The sequence below is a fragment of the Natator depressus genome, chromosome 4 (assembly GCF_965152275.1).
Source record: "Natator depressus isolate rNatDep1 chromosome 4, rNatDep2.hap1, whole genome shotgun sequence".
In the NCBI taxonomy this organism is placed as follows: domain Eukaryota; kingdom Metazoa; phylum Chordata; order Testudines; family Cheloniidae; genus Natator; species Natator depressus.
The window spans coordinates 31,027,258-31,054,604 of record NC_134237.1 but is presented as its reverse complement, the minus strand read 5'-3'; the positions used below and the strand labels follow the sequence as shown (position 1 = coordinate 31,054,604).

The window sequence follows — 27,347 nt, the reverse complement described above, 5'->3', positions numbered from 1 at the left end:
CTTTTTGCGGATACAGACTAACACGGCTGCTACTCTGAAAGCAGTTAAGCAATAACTTGCAAAGACTTACTTAGTATTTCGTCAGTGCAGGCTCTCATGCAATGGCATCTCAGTCAAGATCCTAATCATTCCATCTTTTCTGAATAAATTAGAGCAGATTAGTTAAATTGCATGTATTAAAATAATTTCAATTAATCATGGCCCATAAATGTCCAGACTAATTGAATCCATTTATTTTTATTTTGAAATACTAAACCCCTCACACACAATTCATAACAGAGGACACGCCAGTATTATAGGAGTCATTTCATTCCAAAAGAGATGTCACCTTCTTCTATATTTATATTCTTCTTCTTTATATTCAAGGCATAGGGAGAAACAGACTATATTTGGGATATTCCCTACAGCTCTTCCTGTAATTGCTTGGGGAAAATTAAATTTAGCATTTTTCTGAAAAGAAAAATACCCAAAAATATGAAAACATAGTTGTGTCTGAACTGTGTTAAAATATGTTCAGGAAGATGAGATGGTATTATGGCTAATGTGCTGGACTGGAACTGAGGTGGTCTGCATTCTGTTCCTAGCTCTGCCAAAGACTTCCCTTCTGACCTTGGGCAAGTTACTTAATCTTCTTGTGCCTCAGTTTCCTATCTGTAAAATCGGAATAATACTTGTTTTCTTCCACTCTTTGTAGCTGTCTTGACTATTTAGACTGCAAGCTCTATGAGGCAGGGACTGTCTCTTACTATATATATGAACACCATCTAGCACAGTGTGGTTCTGAGCTCAGTCGGTGCTTCTAGATGGTACAGCAATACAAATATTTTGTTTTCCCTGTGAGGACAGAAGAATACCAGTTATCCTCATATAGGGATCTGTATTTTAACACTGCTAAAACATAAGTTTCCTAACGTGTATGGACTTAATTTTTTTAATTAAAACCCACCAGCACAGTCACAAAATCTACTCACATGTCCTTTACTATGTTGAGGGATGATCATTTTTGGAATTACTTATATTTCACCCACCCTGGAAACTTTAAAAGCCTGTTGTAACAAGTTTTTATGCTGTCCTCACAGGCAAGAAGAGACATTGTTTTAACATAATTGGGCCATAACCATATTTCATCAGCCATGTGTAAACATGGATTTTATTTTTATTTTTTTAGTACACAATGGGTCCAAGATGCAACAGACAACATCCAAACGGTGCCGTCAGGTGAGACTTGTTCCTGTACACCGTGTATCTCTTCGTACACAGTTGATTGTTTTTTGTGAAGACGCAGAAAGATGGCCCTGATCCAGATCTCAGCTGCTGTTGCATGCTTCCCCCAGCCCTGCCCAGAGAAAACAAACACCATAGAAAGGATACGGAGAGAAGAGCTGGTTTTTGACAGCTGGCTAATTTTCTTGGCTTTGGGCGTAGGCAGTGTAATAATAGCTAAGTGTGTTTGATAGACTGCCCTGCTCCTTCACTGCTATTAGGAAAATACTTCGGGAATTATTAAAAAAAAAAAAAAACACAAAACACCAACAAGCCCTTAGCATTCCATGCACGAAGGGTGTGACTGCTGAAGTAGGAAAAAATATCCTGACATCTCAGTTTCTTGTGTCAGATAATTCCTGTTTGCCTAACAGCTATCTCAGAGGTAAATTGGTCACTAGTGCCAAAAAAAACACTCATGGGATCCTGTGGGTCCTGAGGCAGGGAAATGTTGTTATTCTTAGGGCAGGGTCCTGAAAACGCTACCGTGCACAGTGCTTATTATTGGAATGAGTCCAGGTGGGAGATTGGGCCCTTAACTTTAAAATATGCAGTTGAGGACAAAGAATTTAATTAGTCCCTCAGAGCAGTTTATCTCTAAGACTTCAAAAAGCTCAAAACAAACGGCATGTGCAAAGCTGTAAGGACCTGACCTGAAGGCAATAGCCTGCATACCAAGACCTGTTCTGAGTAGCATCCTGGCCCCCCCACCCCCCCTTACACTGCTCTAATAGCAAAAACGGCAGCACAACAGCTAGATCTCTCCACTTCCCCCTTCCCGGGTAAAGAATGACCTTGAGCTGCCCTCCCACACAGCCCTCATACAGGGGTGGGCCTAAGCGCCTGTATGAGTGAAAGCTTGTGTGTGGAATACTCCACACTGCAGCTATTCCAGGCTTTCAGATGGTAACTTTGGGAGCATTGCAGCCAAATGCAAATTAGAGGCAAGGCTAGTTTATGCTGGCAGCCCTATAATTTAGAAGGTAGCATAAATCCCCCTTTCCCCCCCCATGCTGCAATCAGTTGAGCTTGGTTGCATCTCAGAATCAGGACTCAAGTCAATAGGCGCTCAGGAAATATTAATAAGTGGTATTCTGTGCCAGTGAAATCAATAGAAAAACTTCAGTTGGCTTCATTGGGACCAGTCTCAAGTCACATATGAGCAAATCCAAGACAAGACTTTATATAGACACGTTATATATAATAATTGTCATCTGCTGTAGAACATGGCATTTTGCAATATTCCATGGTGGTAGGAAATTTTGTATTAACATCAGCAACTGCTCACTGTACATTAAAAGGACATAACACCTGTTCTCTAATTCCCTGCTAACTTCTGTGATTTTCCTATTTAAAAAAAAACAAAAAAAACCCTCTCCCCTGTTGCTATGTGAAAGACTCACACAAACAGGGGAAAGTGACATATGGGGGGAGAATAAACATTGCAATCAATACACGAAGTAAACTGGAAAAAAAAGAAAAAATATATTCCCACTTCTAATCTCTTTCAGATAAAGTAATCTTCAGTGTAACTTGTAATAACTGGAGATAACACAGTTTCACACAGAGGCATGGTTTTAATGTTCATGGTGTCCCTTAAACCACTTTATAAGAATTATTATTTATTATTTGTATTACTGTAGTGCCTCGGAGCCCCGGTCATGATCCAGGATCCCCCTGTGCTAGGTGCTGTACAAACACAGAACAAAAACAGGGTTTCTGCCCCCAAAGAGTTCACAATTGAATTGTACAACAAGCAACAGCAGATGGATACAGACAGATGGAGTGCAAGGAAACAATCCAACGATATTGGTCAGCATATTAGGCAGTGTTATCCGCACCGAGGCACCCAAACCATTGTCAAGCTTTTTGTGGGCATCACACCAAGGTGAGTTTAAGGAGGGATTTGAAGAAGGATAGTGAGGTGGCTTTGCAGATGTTTATGGGGAGTTCCTCCTAAGTGTGAGGGGCAGCATTAGAGAAAACTTGGAAGTATTTGTTTGAAAATTTAACAAGTGGCCAATGGAGGCTGGTATCATTTGTGGGAGTAAACAGTTCAGTTGAATGAGAGATGATACGTAGGGTTCTGTAAAGGACCTTGAAAGTGAAGACAAGCTGCTTCGTTTATGTGACAGAAAATGGGGAGCCGTGGAGGATGCAAGGAGAGGGATGATATGGCCATAATCGTGGGCTGGTAGAATGATCTTTGCAGCAGCATTCTGAAGGGATCTGAGCAGGGCAAGACTGCATTTGTCAAGACCAGAGAGAAAAATGATGATGTTATCAGGATGTGAGATGATGAGAGCCAGGACAAGAGTTTTAACCGTATGGATGGATAGAAAAGGCCGTAACTCTAGAGATGGGATGCAGAAAGAATCTCAGACATAGCCTGGATGTGAGGATTTACGGAAAGGTCTGTGTCGAAGATGATGCCCAGGTTATGAGTTAGAGTGACAGGCAGGATAATGGGGGTGTCCACAGTGATCAAGAAGGGAGGTGATGGAGAGGGTTTGGAAGCAAGTTTGAGCTCTATTTTAGCCATGTTGAGGAGATCTCAGAAAGACAAACAGAGATTTTAATTTGGACAGGAGACAGGTCTGGAGAAGAGAGGTTCATCTGTGAATCATCCTCACAGAGATAGTAGTTGAATTTTGTGTTTTGTGGATGAGAATACGCAGAGTAAGATATAGAGGGAGAAGAGAAGGGGACCAAAAAGAGAGCCCTGAGAAAACTCCACAAAGGAGTGGGATGAGGAAAATCTTCTGAAGGACACTCTGCAGGAACGGTTAGGAAGGTACAAAGAGAACCAGAGAGGACAGAGTCACAAAAGCCAAGGGGAGGACATAATTTCAAGAAGAGCATGGTCAACGGTGTTGAAAGTTGCAGGTAGGTCAAGGAGGATGAGAAATGGGGTAGTGGTTCTGAGATTTGGCTAGGAAGAGGTTATTCAAGACTTTGGGGACAGTAGTTTCCATGCAGTGCAAGGGATGGAAGCTGGATTGGAGAGGTCTAGGGAATGGATACAATTGGAGGAGAGGAATTATAGACAGTGTCTTCAATGAGCTTAGAAATGTAAGAGAGAAGGAGCAGTAGTTGGAAAGGTAGGAGGGATCAGAAGCAGGTTTCTAAGGTGGGGGAGACTTAAGTGTGCCTGTATTATGGGAGGAAAGAGCCAGAGGAGAGTGAAATTAAGAAGAAAAGTAAGGGATAGGATAGGGTGGGCATGAGATAAATTAGGTGATGGGATGAGATCACTGGGGCAAGTGGAGGAGTAAGGGAAGGAGAGAAGACAGAATTCTGTATCTGTAACAGGGAGAAGGAAGCGAGAGTTGTGAGAGGGAAAAGGGGGAAGGCAGCCTTGAGGGGAAGGGGAAGGTCTTACTATGCTGTAGTGGCTATATCCAAGCCCAATATACACACAGTTATCACAGCAAGATAACAATCTCGGACAGCCTTTTCCCAGAAAAGGAATTTCTGTGTATTAGCACCACATGAGGAGATGAGGCAGTGGAAATAATGTCCCACAACTTTGATTATTAAATAGATTAGAAGTAAAAAATTTAAAACCCATAATTTTGCATATTAATTTTAAATTGATAAAAATTGAAAAAATGCTTAAAATAAAAATCTATAGTATCAAAATCATTAAAAATAATTTGAATGCCTCCAAGTCTATGTACGTTGGGGTCAAGAAGGAATTTACCCCCAGGTTAGAATGACAGCAACCTTCTTTAGGTTTCGCCTTCCTCTGCAACACGGGGCATGGGTTGCCTGCCAGGATCATGTTGGTAGATCTTGCTTAATCAATTCCCTGCCATTGTAGGGGCCTTGGGACCCTTCTATTCTCTGCTTCTGGCACACAATAGTTTAGTCTCATGAGAGTTGTAATACTTTGGTCCAGTTTCAGTCATTGGGGTTTATATGCTGTCTGGTGCTGGTGGCCTCTTATATACAGGAGGTCAGACTAGATGATCTGGTGGTCCCTTCTGGCCTCACACTCTATGGACTAGCTACTAATCTGTGTGGATTTCATTATGGCTAATATCTGTAATAAATGCCAAGAATGATGTCTTACAAATTCAGTCTGTGGAAATTTCCTTTAAAGATATGTCCCAGGTGAAACACATGACTTTTAGGCAAAAGCTATTTTGATACCCCAGATCTCGGGGAATCGTAACTGCTGAAGTTGGGAGTCACAAGGCGAGGACTGAGATGCTGTATTGGAACAGGAGCACTGGAACCTGGGTCTCCCACTGCCTAGGTAAGTGCTGAGTGATCGTCATAGTCCCTCTCTCTGGGCCAATGCTCAAACCACACCTATTGGACGGAGTGATAGGCAGGGGAATGTGTAGATTGTGAATCTCCCTGGGACTTAGGTGAAGAAGTGCTTAGTGTTGTCAGGATTTAGGCAAGACTTAGTTGTGCACATGCCAGTTGCTGAAATTTAGGCACCTTGGGGTACTTTAGAAGAGAAACATAGGGACATCTGGTGCCTGTAGAGTTAGGTAGCAGCTGAGCAGGGCCGTTGTGAATGCTGAGGCATCTAAATTGGCGCTTACGCACCCAAGTCCCCCTTGTGAGCTCCACTCTAAAGCTCTTATGGATCTAAAGAACAGGGAATGTACATTTGCTGAATGTTTCTGACAAGCAGCAAATAGTAAAAAGTGGAACTAGTAAATGCTGATATAGAAGAAAACTGTAAGGGGAAAAGGGAATCTGTGAATCCTCAACAGAATGTAACTTAGTATTTTCAGAGTTCAAAAAGACCCTTGTGACTGGTCCTGGCTTAGCTTAGCTTACCTATATTTTGAAGCCCTTTTTATATTGGACACAGATGCTAGTGCTTATGGATGGGGGGGCAGTGTTAACATAAGGACTATCTGAGAAGATATTGGGGAAAAGAAGCAATGAGAGCATGGTCTCATCATTAATTTCTCCTCATAACTGAAACAACCCACAGGGCTCTGAGCTTTGGCTAACCACTTGGGTCAAAAGGGGGAATACTTACAAAAATGGAAATTGTATGTCGTCCATTACAGATCACTTAAGTGACCATGGTTCGGAAGGGTAAGATTATTAAGTAAATATAACTTTTCACTGGTGATATTTTCTTTGTTGGAATGGTTAGCATTGTGGATGTGGAGCTGCTATGTAATAATGTAAGAATATTGATCTGCTGTAGTAATCTTATGAACACTATATGGGACCTAGTCAGTGAGAAGAAGTTATTATATATTGGGTAATGACCTTTCCCAAATCAATGCATTAATCTAGTTTAATAGGGAGCCGTTGGTAAAACAAGCAGGAGACTGGGAGTGGCTAAGTCATTATGCAAGGTAGCCTATCTCCCCTTGTTTTTTTCCTACAAACCCCCCCCAAGACGTTCTGGTTAAACTTGGATTATTGCTGTGCACATTGTAAGATGAGCTATTGCCAGCAGGAGAGTGAGTTTGTGTGTGTGGTTTTTGGAGGGGGGGTGTGGGGGGGGGTGAGAAAACCTGGATTAGTGCTGGAAATGACCCACCTTGATTATCATGCGCATTATAAAGAGAGGTTTCAAAGAGGGATGGGCTATTACCAGCAGGAGAGTGAGTTTGTATGGGGGGGGGGGGAAGGGTGAGAAAACCTGGATTTGTGCTGGAAATGGCCCTACTTGATGGTCACTTTAGATAAGCTGTTACCAGCAGGAGAGTGGGGTGGGAGGAAGTTTTGTTTCATGGTCTCTGTGTGTATATAATGTCTTCTGCAGTTTCCACGATATGCTATGCATCCGATGAAGTGAGCTGTAGCTCACGAAAGCTCATGCTCAAATAAACGGGTTAGTCTCTAAGGTGCCACAAGTACTCCTTTTCTTTTTTCTTTTTACGAATACAGACTAACACGGCTGTTACTCTGAAACAATGGATCTAGATAATGGGAAATCCCACCACTAAATCAGAGGGGAGTGCAGTGGGTTGCGAGTTTGCCACCAAGACCCTAGACGATTTTGGAGTGCCTATAGGAAGCTTGGACCTACCTACATCTCCATGTGGAAGATGGATTAAAACCTGGTAAGATGGACATATAGTCTGTTTTTAAGACCTATTTTTGTGAAAGTCTTTTGTTCTAAATACTTTGCTTTAAGACAAAGTGGGTGAGGTAATATATTAGACCAACTTGGTGAAAGAGACAAGCTTTTGAGCTACACAGAGCTCTTCGGTTACTGGATACACAGAGTCTTTGCTCCCAGAGGGAAGAGAATTGCAAATATTGAACACAAAACAGATTTACTGAGGTAATTACGGCTGCAATATATGGGGCTACAGCCCAGTCGGAAAATAGCATGATTTCATCCCAAGTGCTGACCTGAGGCCCGAGAGAGGGGTAGAGGTGCAGTTAGCCTGTAACTGTGATAGTAACAGTGCAACAGCATTATCTCCCCCAGACTCCATGAAAGATATATTCAGAGGACTACAACAGCATGAAGCAGTGTTACACACAGGGAGAGACAGTTCCTTAAGTAGGTACTTACGCACTTTGTAAAGCTGCACCTCCTTGCAGTAACAGCAGCTGTTCTGGGGTATTATCTATACATGGTACGCCCAGAATTTATTCCAAACCTTGACCCAGACTAAATTGCATGATCCATAGCCATTTTACCTTGTCATGCAGACTTCTAACATGTTTGTTTTCCTCTTGCAACTTTTCAGTCTACCCCTGTGCAAATTTAAACAAACCCCAACCTCAGTGGATTTTGACTGTTTATGGTCTGGAAAGACTGCAGTGAAAAGCCTTGTGTGCTTACAGTACACAGGTGTACAACAATGGGTAATGGAGAATGTGATTTAATGAGCAAGGGAGTTTTATAGTAACCTGGTGTCTGGTTTTCTTGCCTACAGAAATAATAAATGGAGTTAAGTCTGCTACATATGGTTTTGGTGAAAGCCAGGTGGTTCTCTGTTAACTAAAATTCCCCTCAGACATCTGAGAAACACAGAAGGAAGATTTGGAACAGTTTATGTTGTGTTTGAGTGTAGGGACATTAAGTGATGAAATTAATCAATGGCAAACATTTCCAAAATGAAAGTCTGTTACATCCTAGTTAGTTTATAAGCTCCAAGGTCAACGTCATCAGTGTGGTACCATTCAGCCTAAAATATTTTGTCTGATGCCCCATGTAAGTTATGTTTGACTTTATCCATGATTCATAACGAATGTTAAAAATTAATTTGTAAGAATTATAGCTGTCCTGATCTGTAGAGGCATTGAGTGGAAGTTACAGGTACTTAACAACTCTTTAAACAGAGTGAACTGCTTTTGAGTTGACACTGTCAGCTAGTGGTTTGATCCAAAGCCCATTGAAGCCAATGGGAGTCTTTTAATTGACTTCAGTGGAGTTTGGATGGAGCCAAGACCATTATTGTACAAAAGCATCATAGTTAGGAGGGAACAAGTGGCAGATAGCTACTGGAGGAGTTGATGTTTGTGCAATAAGATGCAAAAGTGGACGGAGAAACTGTTGTTGTGTTTTCTCCCTTTGAAAGAACATGGAGTCTGAGGTAGATTCTGCTGGTGAAAGCCGTCTTCGGTGTGTGGATTTTTATCTTGGAGCTAAATTGAGTCAATCAGCTGCCCAGCATCCTATGATTTGTAATCACAATCTTCAGTCCCTATGTCTGTCTAGACTGATCTCTTAAGGAACCTGACTATGAAAACCCACAGGAGGCTTGGCCACACTTCAAACAATCTGGATGGGATTTTTGAAGGCAATCAGTGTTGACTCACCTCCGCGCCTATTAAAGCTTTACCAATAGCTAAAAACTGCACTAGGAATAGACTTAGACCAACTCCAAGTTTTTTGAAAATCCCACCTATTGGATTTTGAAGTGAGTGGAAATTAAAAACATAACCAGGTAGCTATCACTTCAGTTGTACTCACTTTAAGGCCAAAAAAATGCAAATTGCCAATGTTAATCAGTGCCTGTAATTTACAAAGATACTTTTTATTTTCAGTCAGTTTGGGAGGAAAGTTAACATTTCTTCAAAAACTTAAATTATAAGACAGTTAAGATGATATACAGTACGTTTGATAACTGTTTCCATTAGAGGTTAGCGCAATATCTTCTCGTTGACACTTAAAGTGGATTTTTCAGGAGGATTTTCTTTAGAACAAGCTATGCAGTTATTGAACAATAAAGGAAATGGGTAGCTATAAATGATGTTTTAAGGCTATATTCAGATCTCATATAGTCATCTGCACACCCAAAATTGTGTCTGAAATGTATGGAAAATGGTGGTCTCTGCTAACATAGTGCAGCTTGTAGAGTCTTAGTGACATCCCCAATTAATGAACTCCATGTGGGCAGACCCCTCTGTCCTTGCTAACTGCCATTCACTTTGGTGACATTCTGCATGGATTCAGGGGTGAACCTGCATAGAGCTCATTGCAAGATCAGGGACTTTGGCAGGAGGACTGAGAATCATGCAAAAAGATGACCCAACAGAGCAAGTTAAATGTTGTCTCCTCTACCAAAATGGAAGTGGACTGAACAAGCTCAGTAACCTTAAATACTTTTTTTAACCTTTTGCAGGGGGCTGGTGACAATTCAGTAGACTCCGTCAATCAAATCAGGCAGAGTAATCTTTAGAGGCGAGTAACGAACTCTTTGACTAGGGGTGGTTTGGAAGCTGAGCCATTATATGCTGTACACCAACAAAGTGAAAATGTAGCTGTTTATAGTATTACTCTTGCCTCTTGCTATAATGTTCATTTGTTTAACCCATTCAAGCATAGATAGTGGCATAATAATGTTGTATACTGCAATACTGATGAAAGGTCCATTCACTACTTATGAGACCAATGAAAATTCAGAGATCCACCTATTGGTACATGCCTGTACATTTGCATGTTGAAAGGGCAGAAGAAATGCACTGACCTGTGATATACCATCTGCACTAACAAAACTTCCATATGCCCAGTCCTAATTGCAAAATGATTAAAACCTGGGTGGGTCTTTCTTCTGGGGATGAAATAGATCCCTATTCTAACCAATTTACCTGAACCTCGAAGGGCTGTAACATGTTTTAATCCTTTTAGGATGAGCTAAGCCAAGGTATGTCCCAATAAGAGTTTGAAATTTATGTCTTGCAATGTCATCCTTATGGACAGAGTGTGCAAGACCAGACACAGGTTTTTGTTGAAACCAGAAATAACTTTTATAAGATCATACATGATACATTTAATTATTTTAAAAGGTCATAAGGCCTTTTGTCTTCTGGCTGTACCTTTTTGAAATATTAAGGGTTGTCTTCCTAGAACAACAACTAACTTTGCTTCTAACTTTCTTAAAGATAAGTTTGTCAAATTTAAAATTGATTTCAATGCTGATAATAAAGCTTTTTCATTTAAAAAAGGCTAGACAAGTGGAGAAATTCAACATTTCTCCACGGAGTTGTACATTTCTCACACCCAAAATGGATGAGTAAAAGAAAAAGCCCAATATTCTGACAAATATTTATTCCATCTAGAACTAACATTTTAGCTCTAAACGTTGTGTTGTAGTTTTCTAAGCAGTCTGGCAAGGACCTTGTACAGATGCAAGATTCAGTGGCCAGTTATATTTCAATGCATTAGAGCAATTGACTCACGTGTGCTGCTTAGATAGTAACAATTACTATCAGCACAGACTGTGGCCCATCCTGTCAATAGCAAAACTGCCACTGACTTCAAGCTCAATGCTGCAGATCGTAAAAGCACCTCCTTAGAGGTGCTCAGCATCCTACACTCCCAGAGAGATCAATGGGAGTTAATAGTAGGCAGCATCGTGCTCATCAGCTGGTGTAAACTAGCTTAGTACTATGACAACCCATTGAATTACACACCAGCTGAGGATCTGGCCCTTTGTTTTCAGTCATAACCTCATGAAGAAAAACACACTAGTATTTAGGGCCAAAAGATAGAAAATGTCAGGACACTGCTGATTTATCAATGGTCAAAGAACACACGGAGCTCACATACTGTATTTTAGCTTGAAAGCACAGCTGCCATTTACCTTGCAGCTGAACTCTGTAAATATAAGAAACATAAATACATTAGTAACCACACACATTTACACAACACAGTACTAGCAATATTAAGGGATGCAGTGCCTACTCTACATAACAGCCTTTTGTTAATATAGATACAGCAGAGTAAATGCTATTTGATACGTAACACACCCTTCTTTAAAAGTTAATGGCGGTAAAATAGCCAAGTTCAGGTCCAGGCTTCAGTTGACTTCAGATTATGAAGTCAAACAAATCGCACAGCATATCATTATCATCAGTGTGATAGTAGCAGTATGGCAAAACACAGAACAGCAGTTAATATTACCACTGTGAGTTGGAGGTCTCTTCTGATGACGTTTAGCCACATTTGGCTCTCCCGCCCATTTAATAGGAGCATCTTTCAGGCATAGTACAATATACCTTTATCACACACACGTATGTGGACAAGGAATAATAGTAAAAACACCCAATATTGGCTTGAAGTTTGCATCCTTACAGACAATTTACATTATTTTAAGTGGAGTTTCACTGGGATTTGCACAAAGCGGTCTAACTAGGTGATCACTGTCCATATTTTCCACTTTGGCCCACAAGTTTTCTTTTAACTTGATGGGAATAGGATTAAAGGGAAAGAGAAATTGTATATGTTGTTTGCCAGTCTAGGGGTGTTGCTAATGTTCTTCAGAGCAGCGGCCTTTCCTCAAGCTCACATCATCTAATCCAATGTCCCCAGTTCTGCCTTTCCCTTTTTCACCTTTGAAAATAACCTGGGGAAGGAAATAAGACACAATCAGATGTAAACTTAAAACAACTTGACAAGAATGGCTACCTGTTCTGAAGGGTCCCAGCAAGAGCATGGTCAGTCCTAGCCTCAGGGAACTTAGAGACATATCCCTGGATGTTGGTATTTGTAATGGATAAAACACTTCCAGTGATCTATAGAAGTGTACTTACTCTGCTGATGGAAGCAGTGTTCAGGGAGGAGTCTCTGTCTCCAAAGATGGTGATCCTTCTCTTTACTGGAAGGAATGATTTAAATATATCTAATCCATTGCTTTAAAGATACCTCTAAAGAGCCATTTTATTTTTTGTAGTATTTTGAAAACATTTTCCCTTCCACCTCACAAATTGATCAGTTTGAACACTGGATGTATTATAAGCTGGATCTAGAACTAGTATCCCCTGTATAACATGTTCCAACCTTCTGCAAAAATGTGCTAATCTAAGGCTTCCTACAACGTGATGTAGCAAATGCTGCGTATCTGTGTTTTAAACAGATAACTAAAAATGCACCTAGTTTGAATGAGGGAGAGCTCAACAAATTTAAAGTAGGATGAAGAAGAGACTATAAGGTGAGAGGACCATGGCAGAATAATATGCTGTAGAATGTTCCCTAAAGCCAAACTGGTACTAAACTCTACCTGAGCCTGTTTATTTTAATCCATCCACAATCACTAGTATCTATCACCTGTACGGCTTCACTCAAAGACTGAACTGTTTTAACATGAGCAAACGTTATTTTGTCCATGGTCTGAAAATTAATCAAACATTCCAGCAAGATTCCCTCCTTAGATGGGAGAACCTGACGCATGCATGCTCCTTAAAAAAAACCCAGCAACAGGATATGTACACAGTGACCCTGTCAAAACTAGAATTTAGATAAATTCATGTAGGATTTTGCAATACTTTACTACAATCAGACTTTATTACTGATGTAGAAAAAGTCAATACAAAAGCATGATCTACTATCAATTCTGTAAAATAATTCTGGTGTTTACTACATTCCCTTTAGGCCTTTTGGATTAATGAGGGAAGTTCAAGCAAAAAGACAGTATGTATATTGGATATATTGGCTTAAATTTTCAGAAATAGTTTTGGATGCCCACTGGAGGCACCTTAAAAAGACCTTTTTTTTTTTTTTTTTCAGAAAGCGTCGGAGAGCCCATAGGGCTGTGAAGATGGGCATCCAAAAACTAGGGTACTGAAAATCATTACTCATATTTTAAAATATCAGCTATCTTGCAAATGCATCTTGTTGTTGGAGTTTTTGTGATAAAGGGGCTGTTTGCTGAGCTGTGATGTCGCCTTATTCTGAGAGCCTATAGACTATTTTTAAAAGAATAAGGAGAAAAGGAGCAGGTGTTTATAAATCCATCTCTAGGTGCTGTCGTCCTTGTTCACAAGTTCTAGTGACCTCCTATATTTGTTTAGTTTTTAGTCAGGCAGAATATTTTATATTGGTAATTAGTATTTTTACATATGATGGAGGAAAAACATGTCCCTGGTGTGACTCCACTGTCAGGCATGAATTCGGCCCCTTTTATTTAGAAATAAAACATAGGCTGATACTAGACCTAGGAGATGCTAGCCCAATGCTTCAACCTCCTATACTGAAAACTGTATAGACAGCTATACTTACACTTTTGATGCCTGAGTCTTGCAAAGTTATTTGCGTTTGTCTCCAGCCGTGGCCACCATTTCTTCCCCAAACCGCTGGTCCATGAGCACCATTTTTTCTTAAAAACACTTGGAGTAGACCAGAGTGTAGTCCAGATACCTTATGCCTAAAGGACAGACACAAGTCCCCTGAATGAGCTAACTGGCCAAGTGGCAAGACCAAACGTGCTACTTTTCCCTCTTTGCCTTTGGGTTCAGAGATAGTCACATACTGTCCACCTGCAAAAGAAAAGGCAGCTCTTTTTAAATGTTTCCAAGCAAGGTCAGTACCTTTCACGTACAAAGTCGCATGTATTTAATGTGCCATGAATCTTGCAAATTCCTGTCTCTTAGGGATTTCAAACTCCAGGACTTCTTAGAAATCACTGTTGCAAATGTGTTGCTGTGCTGCATTAGCTGTGGTAGAGGAGATTTAAATTTCCGTTACAAGTCATTGGCTCTTTGACAACACTGCTGCATAGGAAACTTCACTCAGAAGCCTTAACGATAAACTAAGCCTCCTAAATATTATTCTAGGTAGCAGTTATGAAATGACAAGTTTTAGGCACTCTCATTAATACATAAAAAGAAAAGGAGTAATTTTGGCACCTTAGAGACTAACACATTTATTTGAGCATAAGCTTTCGTGAGCTACAGCTCACTTCATTGGATGTATGCAGCTCACAAAAGCTTATGCTCAAATAAATTTGTTAATCTCTAGAGTGCCACAAGTACTCCTTTTCTTCTTGCGGATACAGACTAACAGGGCTGCTACTCTGAAACTTGTCATTAATACATTTACACTATGGACAAATGGTAAAATTTTTGAAAAATCTCAAGTCCCATTTTCAGAGATGACTTAGGCATTGAGTAGCCTAAGTCTCATTGCACTCTCCAGTGAGTCTTCTGTTACAATGATACTGTTCATGTGAATGTTGTACCCCATAATGCTTTATAGAAATATGTTTGAATGTAAATATGGCATAACTGGAATATGTTTTTTGCTAGATATGCCATGTAACACATCTTTGCAAAGGTTATGGTCTACTGAACGTATTCATCCTATTTGTATGCATGTATCATTTTTATAGCTGAAGTTATGAGCGTTGGCTCTATGCTTGTATTTAAAGTGTTTGCTGTAGGAAGCACCTAAGGCAGCACTTGGTCAACATAGTGTGAAGGTGTTATTCAAGTAATTGGGAGTACTTAGCTAACAATGGACCTTGATAGACACCAATCCACATCTGAACTTTCCTGGGAACGTTCGGACTAATGTGGGCAATGGCGTCGGCCTGTAGAGATCCGAGTCGTGCATGGACATGTGATTTGCCCATGTGACTCCAAAACTCCATCTTGTAGCTGTGATTCTACACAGGGGGAGAGAGGGGTTTCCACTCACGAGAGCGAGACTATATAAGCCCCTGGAAACCCCTCCATTTTGTCTTCAGCTGGCTGAGAAGATAGCCTCTCCACCCCAAAGAGATGCCTGAAAGAAACTGGAACAAAGGACAGTAACTACAGGGGTGGGAGTGACTGCTGGACCCAGACGAGGAGGAAGTCTAGCCTGTAAAAGAAGCTTATTGGAACATCTCTGAGGGTGAGATTTACCTGCATTTAGTTTCCTACTATATTAGGCTTAGACTTGTGGATTTTTGTTTTATTTTGCGTGGTAATTTACTTCGTTCTGTCTGTTATTACTTGGAACCACTTAAATCCTACTTTTTATATTTAATAAAATCACGTTTTGCTTATTAATTAACCCAGAGCAAGTAATTAATTTCTGGAGGAGCAAACAGCTGTTCATATATCTCTGTCAGTGTCAAAGAGTGAACAATTTGAGTTTACCCTGTATAAGCTTTATATAGAGTAAAATTGATTTATTTGGGGTTTGGATTCCATTGGGAACTGGGTATCTGGGTGTTGGAGACAGGAGCACTTCTTAAACTGTTTTCAGTTAAGCTTCAGCTTTTGGGGGATGTGGTTCAGACCTGGGTCTGTGTTTGTAGCAGGCTAGCGTGTCTGGCACAACCAGGCAGGGCACTGAAGTCCCAAGCTGCCAGGGAAAACAGGCTTAGAGGTAGTCTCCGCACATAAAGTGGCAGTCCGAAGGTGGTTTCTGTGACCCAACCCGTCTCAAACGTCATTCAAAAACCCATTAATATCCCCATTCCTTTAGTGAGAGATACCTGCACATAAATATAATGCAATAAATGAAAACTAGAGGACCTCATGGCAGGACATTTGTAAAAGCCAAAATCAAACATGTAATCCCAACAAATTCTTCTAGTGCTCCTTTTTATGTAGACTGCTAAACTGTGATAAATGAGATTTTAGCTCTTCTAAAAATCCCATAACCATACCAAGAGGATTTTTTTAAAAAATTTGAACTGATTAAAGCTAGAGCAGGGTTTCAAAGTTGGAATGGGACCCTGGGGAAGGGGGAGGGAACACAATTTTTTACAAATCTGAAATTACCGGAAAAAAATTACAAAACAATAATATCCAACTGAGAACTCCATGTTCTAACCATAAAACAAACAGCTTTGATAGCACAGCAGAATGTCAAAATTCACTTTAAAGGTCTTAGCATTTTCAGGCTCTGACTTCAACAGCTCAGATTTCATGGAACATTTATGACTTAATTAATATTTTTTCCATATTGTAGAGAGATACAGAATTTACTCAATTATAATAGTTCAACCTTTTACTATGAAGTTTAGTCGCAGTTTTAGTCAAACTAGACTTGAATGTTTCTTGTTGAGTTTGATCATTAATGTTGCATAAATGTTTGTTCTAAGCAAAGCTATGATGATTTTCTTTAAAAATCATTTTTGCAAGAAAATATGAATGTGATTTTAACAATGTGCCAAAACAAAGCAAACAACTGAATTACAAGAAAAAAAAGTCTATAATCTTCAGCAAAGCATTTAAGCATATGTTTAAAGTTAAGCATCTGCCTGAATTCCATTGACTTCTATGAGACAAATCACATGCTTAAATGCATTGCTGAATTGGCTACTCAGACAGGAACAGTCATGCAGTACAATCTACTTAAAAAAATGCTATGCTTTGTCTACATATCGTTTTTGGAACAGTACAATGAAATTGGTAGAAAAATGTCTGTTAGTTCAGTAGGACTGTCTAGCATGGACACAGTTATACCAGGATAAAGGTGCTTGTTATACTAGTACAAACACTTGAAACCAGTAGAACTGCATCCGCTCTAGAGAGTTGCGTAGATTTATGTAAATCAGTAGGAAAACATTTAATTATGACGAGATAACTGGCTCTGTGGATGAGGGGAAAGCAGTGGATGTGTTGTGCCTTGACTTTAGCAAAGCTTTTGACACGGTCTCTCACAGTATTCTTGCCAGCAAGTTAAAGTAGTATGGACTGGATGAATGGACTATAAGGTGGGCAGAAAGCTGGCTAGATTGTCGGGCTCAACGGTTAGTGATCAATGGCTCCATGTCTAGTTGGCAGCCAGTGTCAAGTGGAGTGCCCCAAGGGTCGGTCCTGGGGCCGGTTTTGTTCAATATCTTCATAAATGATCTGGAGGATGGCATGGACTGCACCCTCAGCAAGTTTGCAGATGACACTAAACTGGGAGGAGTGGTAGATACGCTGGAGGGCAGAGATAGGATACAGAGGGACCTAGACAAATTAGAGGATTGGGCCAAAAGAAATCTGATGAGGTTCAACAAGCACAAGTGCAGAGTCCTGCACTTAGGACAGAAGAATCCCATGCACCGCTACAGACTAGGGACCGAATGGCTAGGCAGCAGGTCTGCAGAAAAGGACCTAGGGGTTACAGTGGACGAGAAGCTGGATATGAGTTGACAGTGTACCCTTGTTGCCAAGAAGGCCAGTGGCATTTTGGGCTGTATAAGTAGGGGCATTGCAAGCAGATCGAGGGACATGATCATTCCCCTCTATTCAACATTGGCGAGGCCTCATGTGGAGTACTGTGTCCAGTTTTGGGCCCCACACTACAAGAATGATGTGAAAAAATTGGAAAGCGTCCAGCAGAGGGCAACAGAAATGATTAGGGGACTGCAACACATGACTTATGAGGAGAGGCTGAGGGAACTGGGATTGTTTAGTCTGCAGAAGAATGAGGGGGGATTTGATGGTTACTTTCAACTACCTGAAAAGGGGTTCTAAAGAGGATGGCTCTAGACTGTTCTCAGTGGTAGCAGATGACAGAACGAGGAGTAATGGTCTCAAGTTGCAGTGGAGCAGATTTAGGTTGGATATTAGGAAAAACTTTTTCACTAGGAAGGTGGTGGAATCTCCTTCCTTAGATATTTTTAAGGTCAGGCTTGACAAAGCCCTGGCTGGGATGATTTAGTTGGGGATTGGTCCTGCTTTGAGCAGGGGGTTAGACTAGATGACCTGATATTCTATGATAATTAACTTCATAGAGTGTGTGTGTGTAGACCTTCACCTGTTTTCTACATACAAGGTAAACCTGAAGAAATAGCATAGCACCTTTAAAATGCAGCTTTTGACAAACCACTTTAAAAAAACAACTAAATATCAGGGCTTTTGAAAGCCAACAAACAATTGGCCAGTTGCAAGAATAAATCTGTGAAATAACTGGGGTTTTGTTTGGTTGGTTTTAACAGTTTATAAGTAGCAGCAGTGTATGTGTATGAAGCTGGGGAACATAGAATGTAACTGGTAAAAAAAAAAAATAACAAAAACATAAGAGTTCCAGCCAGCTAGCCAAGTGATATTTTTTAAACTGATGCTTTTCAAAACAACCCTTGAGTAAACAAAATTCATGCACTTTATAATCAAAAACTCATTGTAGGCCACACTTTGTTCCAGGACACAAGCATCTTAAACCTTATCTGTATGTCATGCTAAATTATGTCTTTTCTGAGCCACATGAGAAAGGAGTGGTGCTTAGAGGCACCATATAAAGTGTCAAAGGCATAATACCAATACAAGCCTGGAGGGGAAGTGTGGAGATCATGCTCCTTGCTACACCTGTTGAACAGTTTTAATCAGTACTGCCCCCAGTGCGGCCACCTTTCAAGGATGATGGCCCTGGCCTGACTCCATCAGATGAGGATGCCTCTATTGTAGTGCTGGAGGAAAGGACTTCCTGCACCCTCCCACCCACATTGAGGCTATGATTTAACTCATAGTATTTTACAACTGGGTAATGCATTTCTTTTCAGTGTCTACAATCCAATCACATAAGGCATTCTGTCTATGATGTAATCCCATAGGGTCTAATGGAGAGCTAAAGGAGTGTGTTTAATCTCCATCCCTTTGGTGAGAGGGCTGAAGGGGAAGGCATGTTCAGGACTGTATGTTTAAAACAGAATTTCACTGTATAGCTCTCAATACTATGTGGAGACAGATTTGGTGGCAAAAATTGACTAGCTTCCAGCCTTTTTTTTTTGTCTAAACTCACTGTATTCTTTTTGTAAAGAGAGCAGATTCTCTGAGGTGTGTCAGTATGCAGTGGTTCACTGCCCTGAGTGAATACCAGTTGGGATCCAGAAAGAGCCTGTGATTTGTGACATGGTTCATTAGTGCCCTTTTTTGTTCCATTCAGCTCAATATTCCAAGGTCCCTTTTTGCTACCCAAGATGTACGCTGCAGATTTTGAAAAATCATATATAGTAAAAATCTACCCTCCTTCCCTTTTTACTAAAACAGTTTTCTTGTGTACATACTTTTGTAATATTTTATATTGGATTTCTGTAAACTTCGCTCTGACTTGGGAATGTTAAGGTAGAAACAGAACTTTGTACAGTAGAGCCAAAATTATTTCCAGCTTTGCCCACAATTTTAGTATTACCATGCAAATAATTATGGTGGAATGGCAATTTTAAAAATATCTCCTCATACCTTCGAACTATAAATTTTACTTCAAATAGGATAAAATAAATTGGGCCACATTCCAAGTTCTATTCTTTCCTCCTTAATTGAATAGGGAAAACACTTTACTGTTCCTTCATAAACATTCCTATTTAAAGGATACAGGCTAACAAAGAGCCAGCTCCCCAGTTGACATATGTTGGTGTAGTTCCATTAAATTTTGGTAGCAACCTCCCCCCGCTACATTTAATGGGAGCAGGAGCAGGTCCTAAAACCATTGAGTTGTAGGTCATTTCTTAAACTACTGTAAATTAGCAAAGTTTTGAGAATTTTCTTCTGCTCAGATTAAACGTAATGGGAGCTCTGTCACCAACTTCAAGGGGAGCAAGCTTGGGTTCTTAAACTAAAACAGGTGTGACTAGACAAAGTTATTCTACCTGATGAATCTCTAAATGGTTCCCAGTGCAAATCATCATCTTTATCTTTGATCCATCCACACAGACCACTATCAAAGTTACAGCTGTGCACCAGGATACCTGCAAAAAACAGACCAGAAAGACATCATAACAGTTCTTGATCCTTAGGGTTGGTGGACGACTGACCCATTTTTTGACTGGATAGAATTTACAAGCCTTACAAAAAATAAAGTGCAATATATTGAGCCATACAAAAAGAAGCTCCAGCAATATTAACAAGTACTAGAAAAATAACAGTATCACTTAAGATACTATTTAGAGCACAAACCTGTGTTAATAAAATCCATGTTTGTAAAAAATGAGACCAGTTAGTTGACGGGACAAAGTTAAAACACAGATGGTATAAAAACAGCTGATATGCAGGTATCCTGCAAAACTCTATCCTGAATAGAAAACTTGATAAGTACCTGGATCATCGTTTGCTTCATCCTCATCTGCACTAATCCCTCTTTCAATTTCAAATATTTCAAATAGATTATTGCTCACTCCAGGCTGTCGTGGTACTGTAAGAGAAAGTAATTTTTAAAGAAATGAATGAGGTAGATAAAAGTAGTCAATGACCTACTTCCTTATCTTTAATAAAAGGCAGAGAGAAAGCCTCAGGCTTAGGCTCTTCTTGATGAATTCATTATATTTAATTACATTTCACATGAAGATTCATAAACTTCCCGCCTCAGTGATTTATGCTGGAACATTTATCTGGGCTCTGTAAAAGGTTATTCAAAAAAATTCTGTCCTTAAAATAGGATTTTCTCTGCAAATACATTTTCAAATAAATAAAACAATCAAATGTACTCTCTGCTAAAGCCTCATCAGCGTCTCAAAGGTTCTGGATCCAACTTTCACTGATGGTAATGGGAGTCTGATGTCACACGTGAGAATCTGCAATAATACCCCATGCACCTGACCAGCATTTAAAAACACACAATTAGACATTGAACCATCTCACTACAAAAGATTAGAATAAAATTTGACAATCCCTAAATGATGAAGATCAGGATTATATTTTGGAATAGGTGATACGGTTTACAATACTGCTGCCTGAGGGTCAAACAGTAATCTGAAGAGATAATTGAGCATGCAAAAGAGAAAATGTGAAGTCAGATGTTTGTTTTAAACGTATTTCAGTTGAGTAACAGTCTACCAAAAAATCCAGGCTTCTGCCTCTGTGCTTTTTGTCCTCCTTTGCACTATTGGTTAAATTTATTCTATGCAAAAACCTAGTTTAATGTAGCAAAATAATAGAGCCAGGTCTTCTATTTACCAGAATTAATACACATGTTGAGTACTGCTCAAGAATGGGACATTGAGGGACACTGGACAAATAAGTAACATAGCAACTTGCTCCCAGTCCCTCTCCCCCACTGCTGCTGCCTATGGAACTGAATGATGTGCAATCTGGCGAAAGGGAGGAGAGGAGGCTAAGGAGGTGCTCTGGGACTCGCTGATGGGTGGGTAAGGAGGTAGCTCCTCCCACCCATCACCCAGTCGCAGAGCACCTCCTTAGCCTCCTCTCCTCCCTTTCCCCAGGCTGCATATCAATGCAGGAGATGTGGCATTTCCAAAGGACAATGTCACAACCTCTTGATTTGGTGCTTCCCAGCCCTGAGAGCTAAGTACCATGTGCACCTGGGAGGAGGAGGAGGGAAGAAGGATTAACCCCCAGCCAGGAGCACCAGAGCCCCTCTGAACACTGACCCCAATACCACTGCCTTGCTTTGTGATCTTGGACAAGTCACTTATCCTCTCCACATTTTATTTTGCCTACCCAATAAGGATGTTGCAAGGCCTCACTAAAGAATATTAAGTGCCAGACTGTAAGTTCTTTGGGGGCGGGGACTGTCTATTCTGTGTTTGTACAGTACCTATCATGGGGCACTGGTCTCTGCTCTACTACAATACAAATTATAATCACAGGCCTCCCAAGTGCCACACATTTCTCTTTAATGTGCCATTTGCCTCTGTTTTCTCAAACACTGCAAGGCAGCATGAGCCAAATGTCTCCAGGTCTCATCCTCAGGCACAAGGGAGAGAGAAGGGGCGGGATAGGCAGGCAGCCTTCCTGCTTAAGGACTTCCAGCCCAACTGGAGCAGGAGAGAGAGTGCAGCTCCAGCTTGCACACCTGGCAAGACACACACAATGGTCAGGTAACAGATGTCACTACAGTGTGAATCGTAGGAACTTGGGATATCCGTTCCTGCATCACCCTTGTGTCTCATTTTATGCACATCTCAATCCCTGCCATACTCTTTGCCTTCACTACACCCTTGTCCTATCTCCTCCTGTTACCCGACTCTCCACTGCTCTAGAGCCAAATGACTCATTGACTTCCCCTCTTCCCCCGGCATGAAGGACTCAAAAATGGCGAGAGGTATTTTTCTGAAACTTTCCAAAAAAATATCTGGGCAGAGAGCATTGATAATTTCAGCCATAAAGAGATGTGTGTGAGAAAGTTAGGAGCAGTTAAAAAGGGGGAGTTTAGAATGGAAGCTGGAATTCAACCATAAACATAGCTGTCGCTATAATACAGGCTCTGTGCCCCAGTTGCTGCGCTCAGCTGTGTAACAACTACACAGAAAGGAAATAATCCCTTTACCCGTGAGGGATTCTTTGACTATGAAACTTGTAAAAGACAGGACTCCTTGAAATTAAAAAGGCCCTTGAGGGATTCATATTTGCAGAATATAGAATGGCTGCAATGACTGTTACTTACTTATACTGCCACTTAAATACACTGACCTTGAAATTCCAGACAGTTCCAGGGACCCTTATTATACTAAAGGTTCTCAGTGCTGCCTTGACTCAAGATATTCTGTAGCATTCTTCTAACCACATCTGTGTGCCAAATTTAGGTCTCCAGATACAGTACACAAATGTTGTGTCTGAAGGACAACTGTAAGCTGTAGCTAAATAGATTATTGCACTCGTTACAGCTGAATTGAAAATTCCTCTTCCAGCCACACACACAGCACATCATTGATGACAGTAGCAATGCATTTCAGACTTGTCCTCAGATATTAAACCTCCCTGTGGTGCTTAGAATATTTATGGTTTTATTTAATTATTCATGCCATCAAAACATAAAATAAGAATAAGATGCATGCTCGCAATTCAGTTTTAAAATAACTTCTAAACTGTACCAATAGGCTTTTTAGATGACTGAAAATAAAGATGAATTTAGGTGATTTAAGATTCTGACCAGAAATTAATATGGTTATTTCTATTAAATCACACCCAAACTGAGGAAGAAAACACTTTTTATCCAGAGTCTTTTTTGCACTGGAAGCAATGTGTAAATAACACTGTTGAATGGGTACTCTAACCTGTCAAATCCAGGGAACTGGAAAACACTCAGTAATATAAACAGAATCTTAAACCAGGATCAAATAGATTTTATAATATATGATTACAACTTTTGGAATTTGAACAAAATAACCGGGTAATGATAAGAGCTTGACCAAACACAAATACGTCCTTTAACGGTAACAAATTACATGTTATGAATAAGATATTTTTAATCCTTGTATGCAACATTCATGTATGTTAATAATCAAGCAAGCTCCCCACGGACCAGGACCCACGAACTCAAAGGGGCACTAGACCCTGCCATAAAAAGAGACATAAAACCTGCAGACATATCTCCACAATTACGATGATCGATCACAACACATGGGTTCTACACATACCGATCACAGGTGATATACCTCATCTAGTGCAATAAATGGCCCAGTAACAACTGTGTGGGTGAAATGAGACAATCACTACACTCTTGAATGAACTCTCACAGAAAAACAAAAGACAAAATAAAAGACAAAAACACCATATCACTTGTGGGCAAATACTTTTCACAAAACGATCACACCATATCTGACCTCTCAGTCCTCATCTTCAAAGGAAACCTGCACAACACCTTCAAAAGACAACCCTGGGAGTGTAAATTCATAATTTTGTTATACACTAAAAATCATGAACTCAATAAAGACACTAGATTTATGGCTCATTACAAATTCCTAGAACCCACTAACCCACCTTTCTTTTATGACTGCAGAGGTGTTAATTGCCCACTTCACCTCGAATGGTCACTTGCAACATGTTAACTCCTTATGCTAATCAATCTGTTCCACCTTGTATTTAGCTGTGACACTCTGAGTACCTTTCCCAGGTCTGAAGAAGAGCTGTGTGTAAGCGCTAAAGCTTGTCTCTCTCACCAATAGAAGTTGGTCCAATAAAAGATATTACCTCACCCACCTTGTCTATTAATCAAACAAAAGGTTAAAAAAATCTGCAGTAAACTGGATATTTTCCTTTATATTTCAGTCATCTTTAAGAACAGTTATTTTTCTTATTATTTTCTTCCATTGTAAATTCTTTAGCATTAGGAATGTGTCTGTCCATTTGTAAAGTAATGTAGGTCACGTTCTTATACTCTCACTCATGTTGAATAGCACCTCCTCCACAAATAGTCCCAATGACTTCAGTGTGACCATTTGAAGAGCAAGGTATAGTGTAAGTAAGAGTATTAGAATTTGGCCTTTTCATCTATAGCACAATACATCATTTTTAATAATAGTTTTCGCTGTTTCGTTTTTAACATCTGTTTTGCTCATACATTAATTTTCTTTAGCTTTAACATTACAAAAAAGCCCATATAAAAGCTCTACATACCCTGAAAATAGTTAATATTTATGCTATTGCGTGGTTAGTGTAAGTCTAATATACAAATGGAGATAATCATTAACCTCAGCAAGCCAACAAACGAAAATGGAAAAGCTCCAGAAAAGACTCTGAGCCCCTGTTGTAAACAAAGACCTACTCCTTCCCCAAAACCCTATCCAACAAATGGCATTTGCAGCATGCCCATGTTATTGAGTACAGGCTATTTCAGACCAAAGAGGGGAGCAAGTTTCAGAGTCCTGGGGCCCTCACTGAGAATACCCTGCTCTTCTTTTATAATGCTGGTGATCCAGCTTGAACTTCTCTTCCTACTGGAGCTATGGCAGTAGGACACCGGGAAAGAGATGGTCTTTCAGATAGGCAAGTTTAGCAGTAATGCCTACACAAAAGGTTTAAGATCCATTTCAGTTAGGTGTTTAAGCACCTGCCTAACTTGAAGCATGTGACTAGTGTGATGGATTTTTGTTGAATCAGGGACTTATCAATTGGCAGTAAAATTCCCATTAAGGATTTTTAAGAATTTGTATTAAAAAATTCTAATCTCTACACAGAGCATTACAATCAGAAGTGAATCAGTTTGAAAGATACCACAGAAGTGTTTTTAAATGAAATAAAACAGAATAAGTAACTATCAAAGAGGGAGTCTGCTGAAAGTCCAGTGACAAAGTAGTATAGAACTAGAGTTGGATGAATAGTGAAAAATAAATTTTCAAGAAAATGCAATTGAATAAAAACTGCAAATTTGCTTTGGCAGCCAGAGATCCATTTTATGTGCTATTCATACTCAGGAGCTGGGGCCTGTCTTGGAAGTTCATTGGGCTTCACACCAGTGGATGGAGCAGCACTGACATCTTACAGGAGAAATTTTCCATGAGCGTTTCCATATGAGGAGAGATTAAAAAAGACTGGGACTTTTCAGCTTGAAAAAGAGCTGACTAAGGGGGAATATAATAGAGGTCAATAAATTATGAGTGGTGTGGAGCAAGTGAATAAAGAAGTGTATTTACCCCATTACATACACATGAAGCAGGGGTCACACAATGAATTAATAGGCAGCAGGTTTAAAACAGCCATAAGGAGGTACTTCACGAAGTGCACAGTGAACTTGTGGAACTATTACCAGGGGATGTTGTGAAGGCCGAAGGTATAACTGGGTTCAAAAAAGAGTTAGATAAATTCATGCAGAATAGGTCCCTCAATGGCCATTAGTCAAGATGGTCAGGGACACAACCCCAGCCTCTGATTGCCAAAAGCTGAGAGTGGACGACAGAGGATGGATCACTCAATACATTACTCTGTTCTGTTCACTCCCTCTGAAGCATCCGGCACCGGATGACAGGATATTGGACTCAATGGACGATTTTGTCTGACCCAATATGTTCTTATCACCCTGCCATCTTTCCTCTGCTAGCCAGAATCCAAGGGCAACTGAATGGCCCTGTAATTTCCCTCTTCTTTCCTAGCACTCTATAAAGGGATGTATAGTAGGGAGGGATTTGAGAATACAAGCACATTGCCTACAAACTTCTAGATCTTATGCACCTGCTGATTGTTGGTTACAATTGCAATGGGTCAGTTTAGGGAAACTCTCTCTTTTTAGATACATTTATTATCTTGTTCCCATTCACTTCCCTGAGCTTGCCCCATCAGCCAATATGATGCAGTGTCACTTCATCCCATGCTATCAGTACCCAGGACCAGTATTGGTGAATTCCCTGTCCTATATTTTGATAAACTGTAACCATTTAACATAACAAAGTTCACCCTGTTAGCATTATCCTTTGCAGCTTTTCTTCCACACATTGTAACCCCTCCTCCCCCTACCTCAGGGCAGGAGTTTAGGGAGACTGGCCAGCAGTCCATGTCAGTAAGACTCTGCAATAGCCATGTTCCCATGGGAGGGAATGGGGAGTATTTTCTGATGTCCCTGAGTTATGCAGGTGCCCTGAGAGCTGTAGGACATTCTGGCAGATCTTTGTGCCTCCCGAGGTTAGGAGAGTCATGCCCGCTGCCTGCTACATGGAGACCCTTATCATTTTGCCCACCCCACTTGCAGAATGAATTGCAGGAAATCTCACATGCGAGGTGATAGTTTCCTGACCCTAACACAGGTTTTCTAGCTTTACAGGGCAAAGTGGTCCCCAAGTCACTAAATGAAATTCCACTTCCAGTCCCTCTTTACCATATAGACATGAACATTCATGTATAGCAAGTTTAATAGAACTATGTATAATTTAGGGCCCCGGACAAAGATTTCTCCAAAACTTCTTCCAAAAGACTCCTCCTAATGTTAATTTCACGACCTCTGAGAATGCTTTAAAAATGCCCTTTTCAGTGCTGCATTCTAATGAAAGGAATGTGCATTCATATCCAGCAAACAAGGGAGCTACCATACAAGACACAGGAATCTTAACATGGTCCATGTGTACTCTTCTTTCCTAAGACTGCTACGTATGCTGAGTGGAGATCCTGGGAGAAAGAATTTGGCACAATTATTTCTTGTCAGCTTTCCAAACCTTTCGTGAGTACTTTACTTAGCATATCAGTGTAGTTTTCACTTTACTTCAACTGCTAGATAAGATTGTTAAATATAAACTTGACTTCTTCTTAGAAGATTCCATGAACTATATACA

General features: G+C 40.3%; 1 protein-coding gene across 2 annotated transcripts in view; it reads right to left on the bottom strand.

Annotated features, from left to right (window-relative positions):
- Positions 1 to 9,431: 9,431 nt before the first annotated feature.
- The window catches only part of NPNT (nephronectin), a 94,107-nt gene continuing 76,191 nt past the window's right edge, over positions 9,432 to 27,347 (bottom strand). For both annotated transcript variants that reach the window (XM_074950711.1, XM_074950712.1), the window contains 4 exons: positions 20,447 to 20,542; positions 20,001 to 20,099; positions 13,709 to 13,965; positions 9,432 to 12,056 (listed from right to left, as the gene is read on the bottom strand). In XM_074950711.1, the coding sequence (XP_074806812.1) occupies positions 11,961 to 12,056; positions 13,709 to 13,965; positions 20,001 to 20,099; positions 20,447 to 20,542 (548 nt within the window). In that variant the 3' untranslated portion in view covers positions 9,432 to 11,960. The remainder of the gene's footprint in view (positions 12,057 to 13,708; positions 13,966 to 20,000; positions 20,100 to 20,446; positions 20,543 to 27,347) is intronic.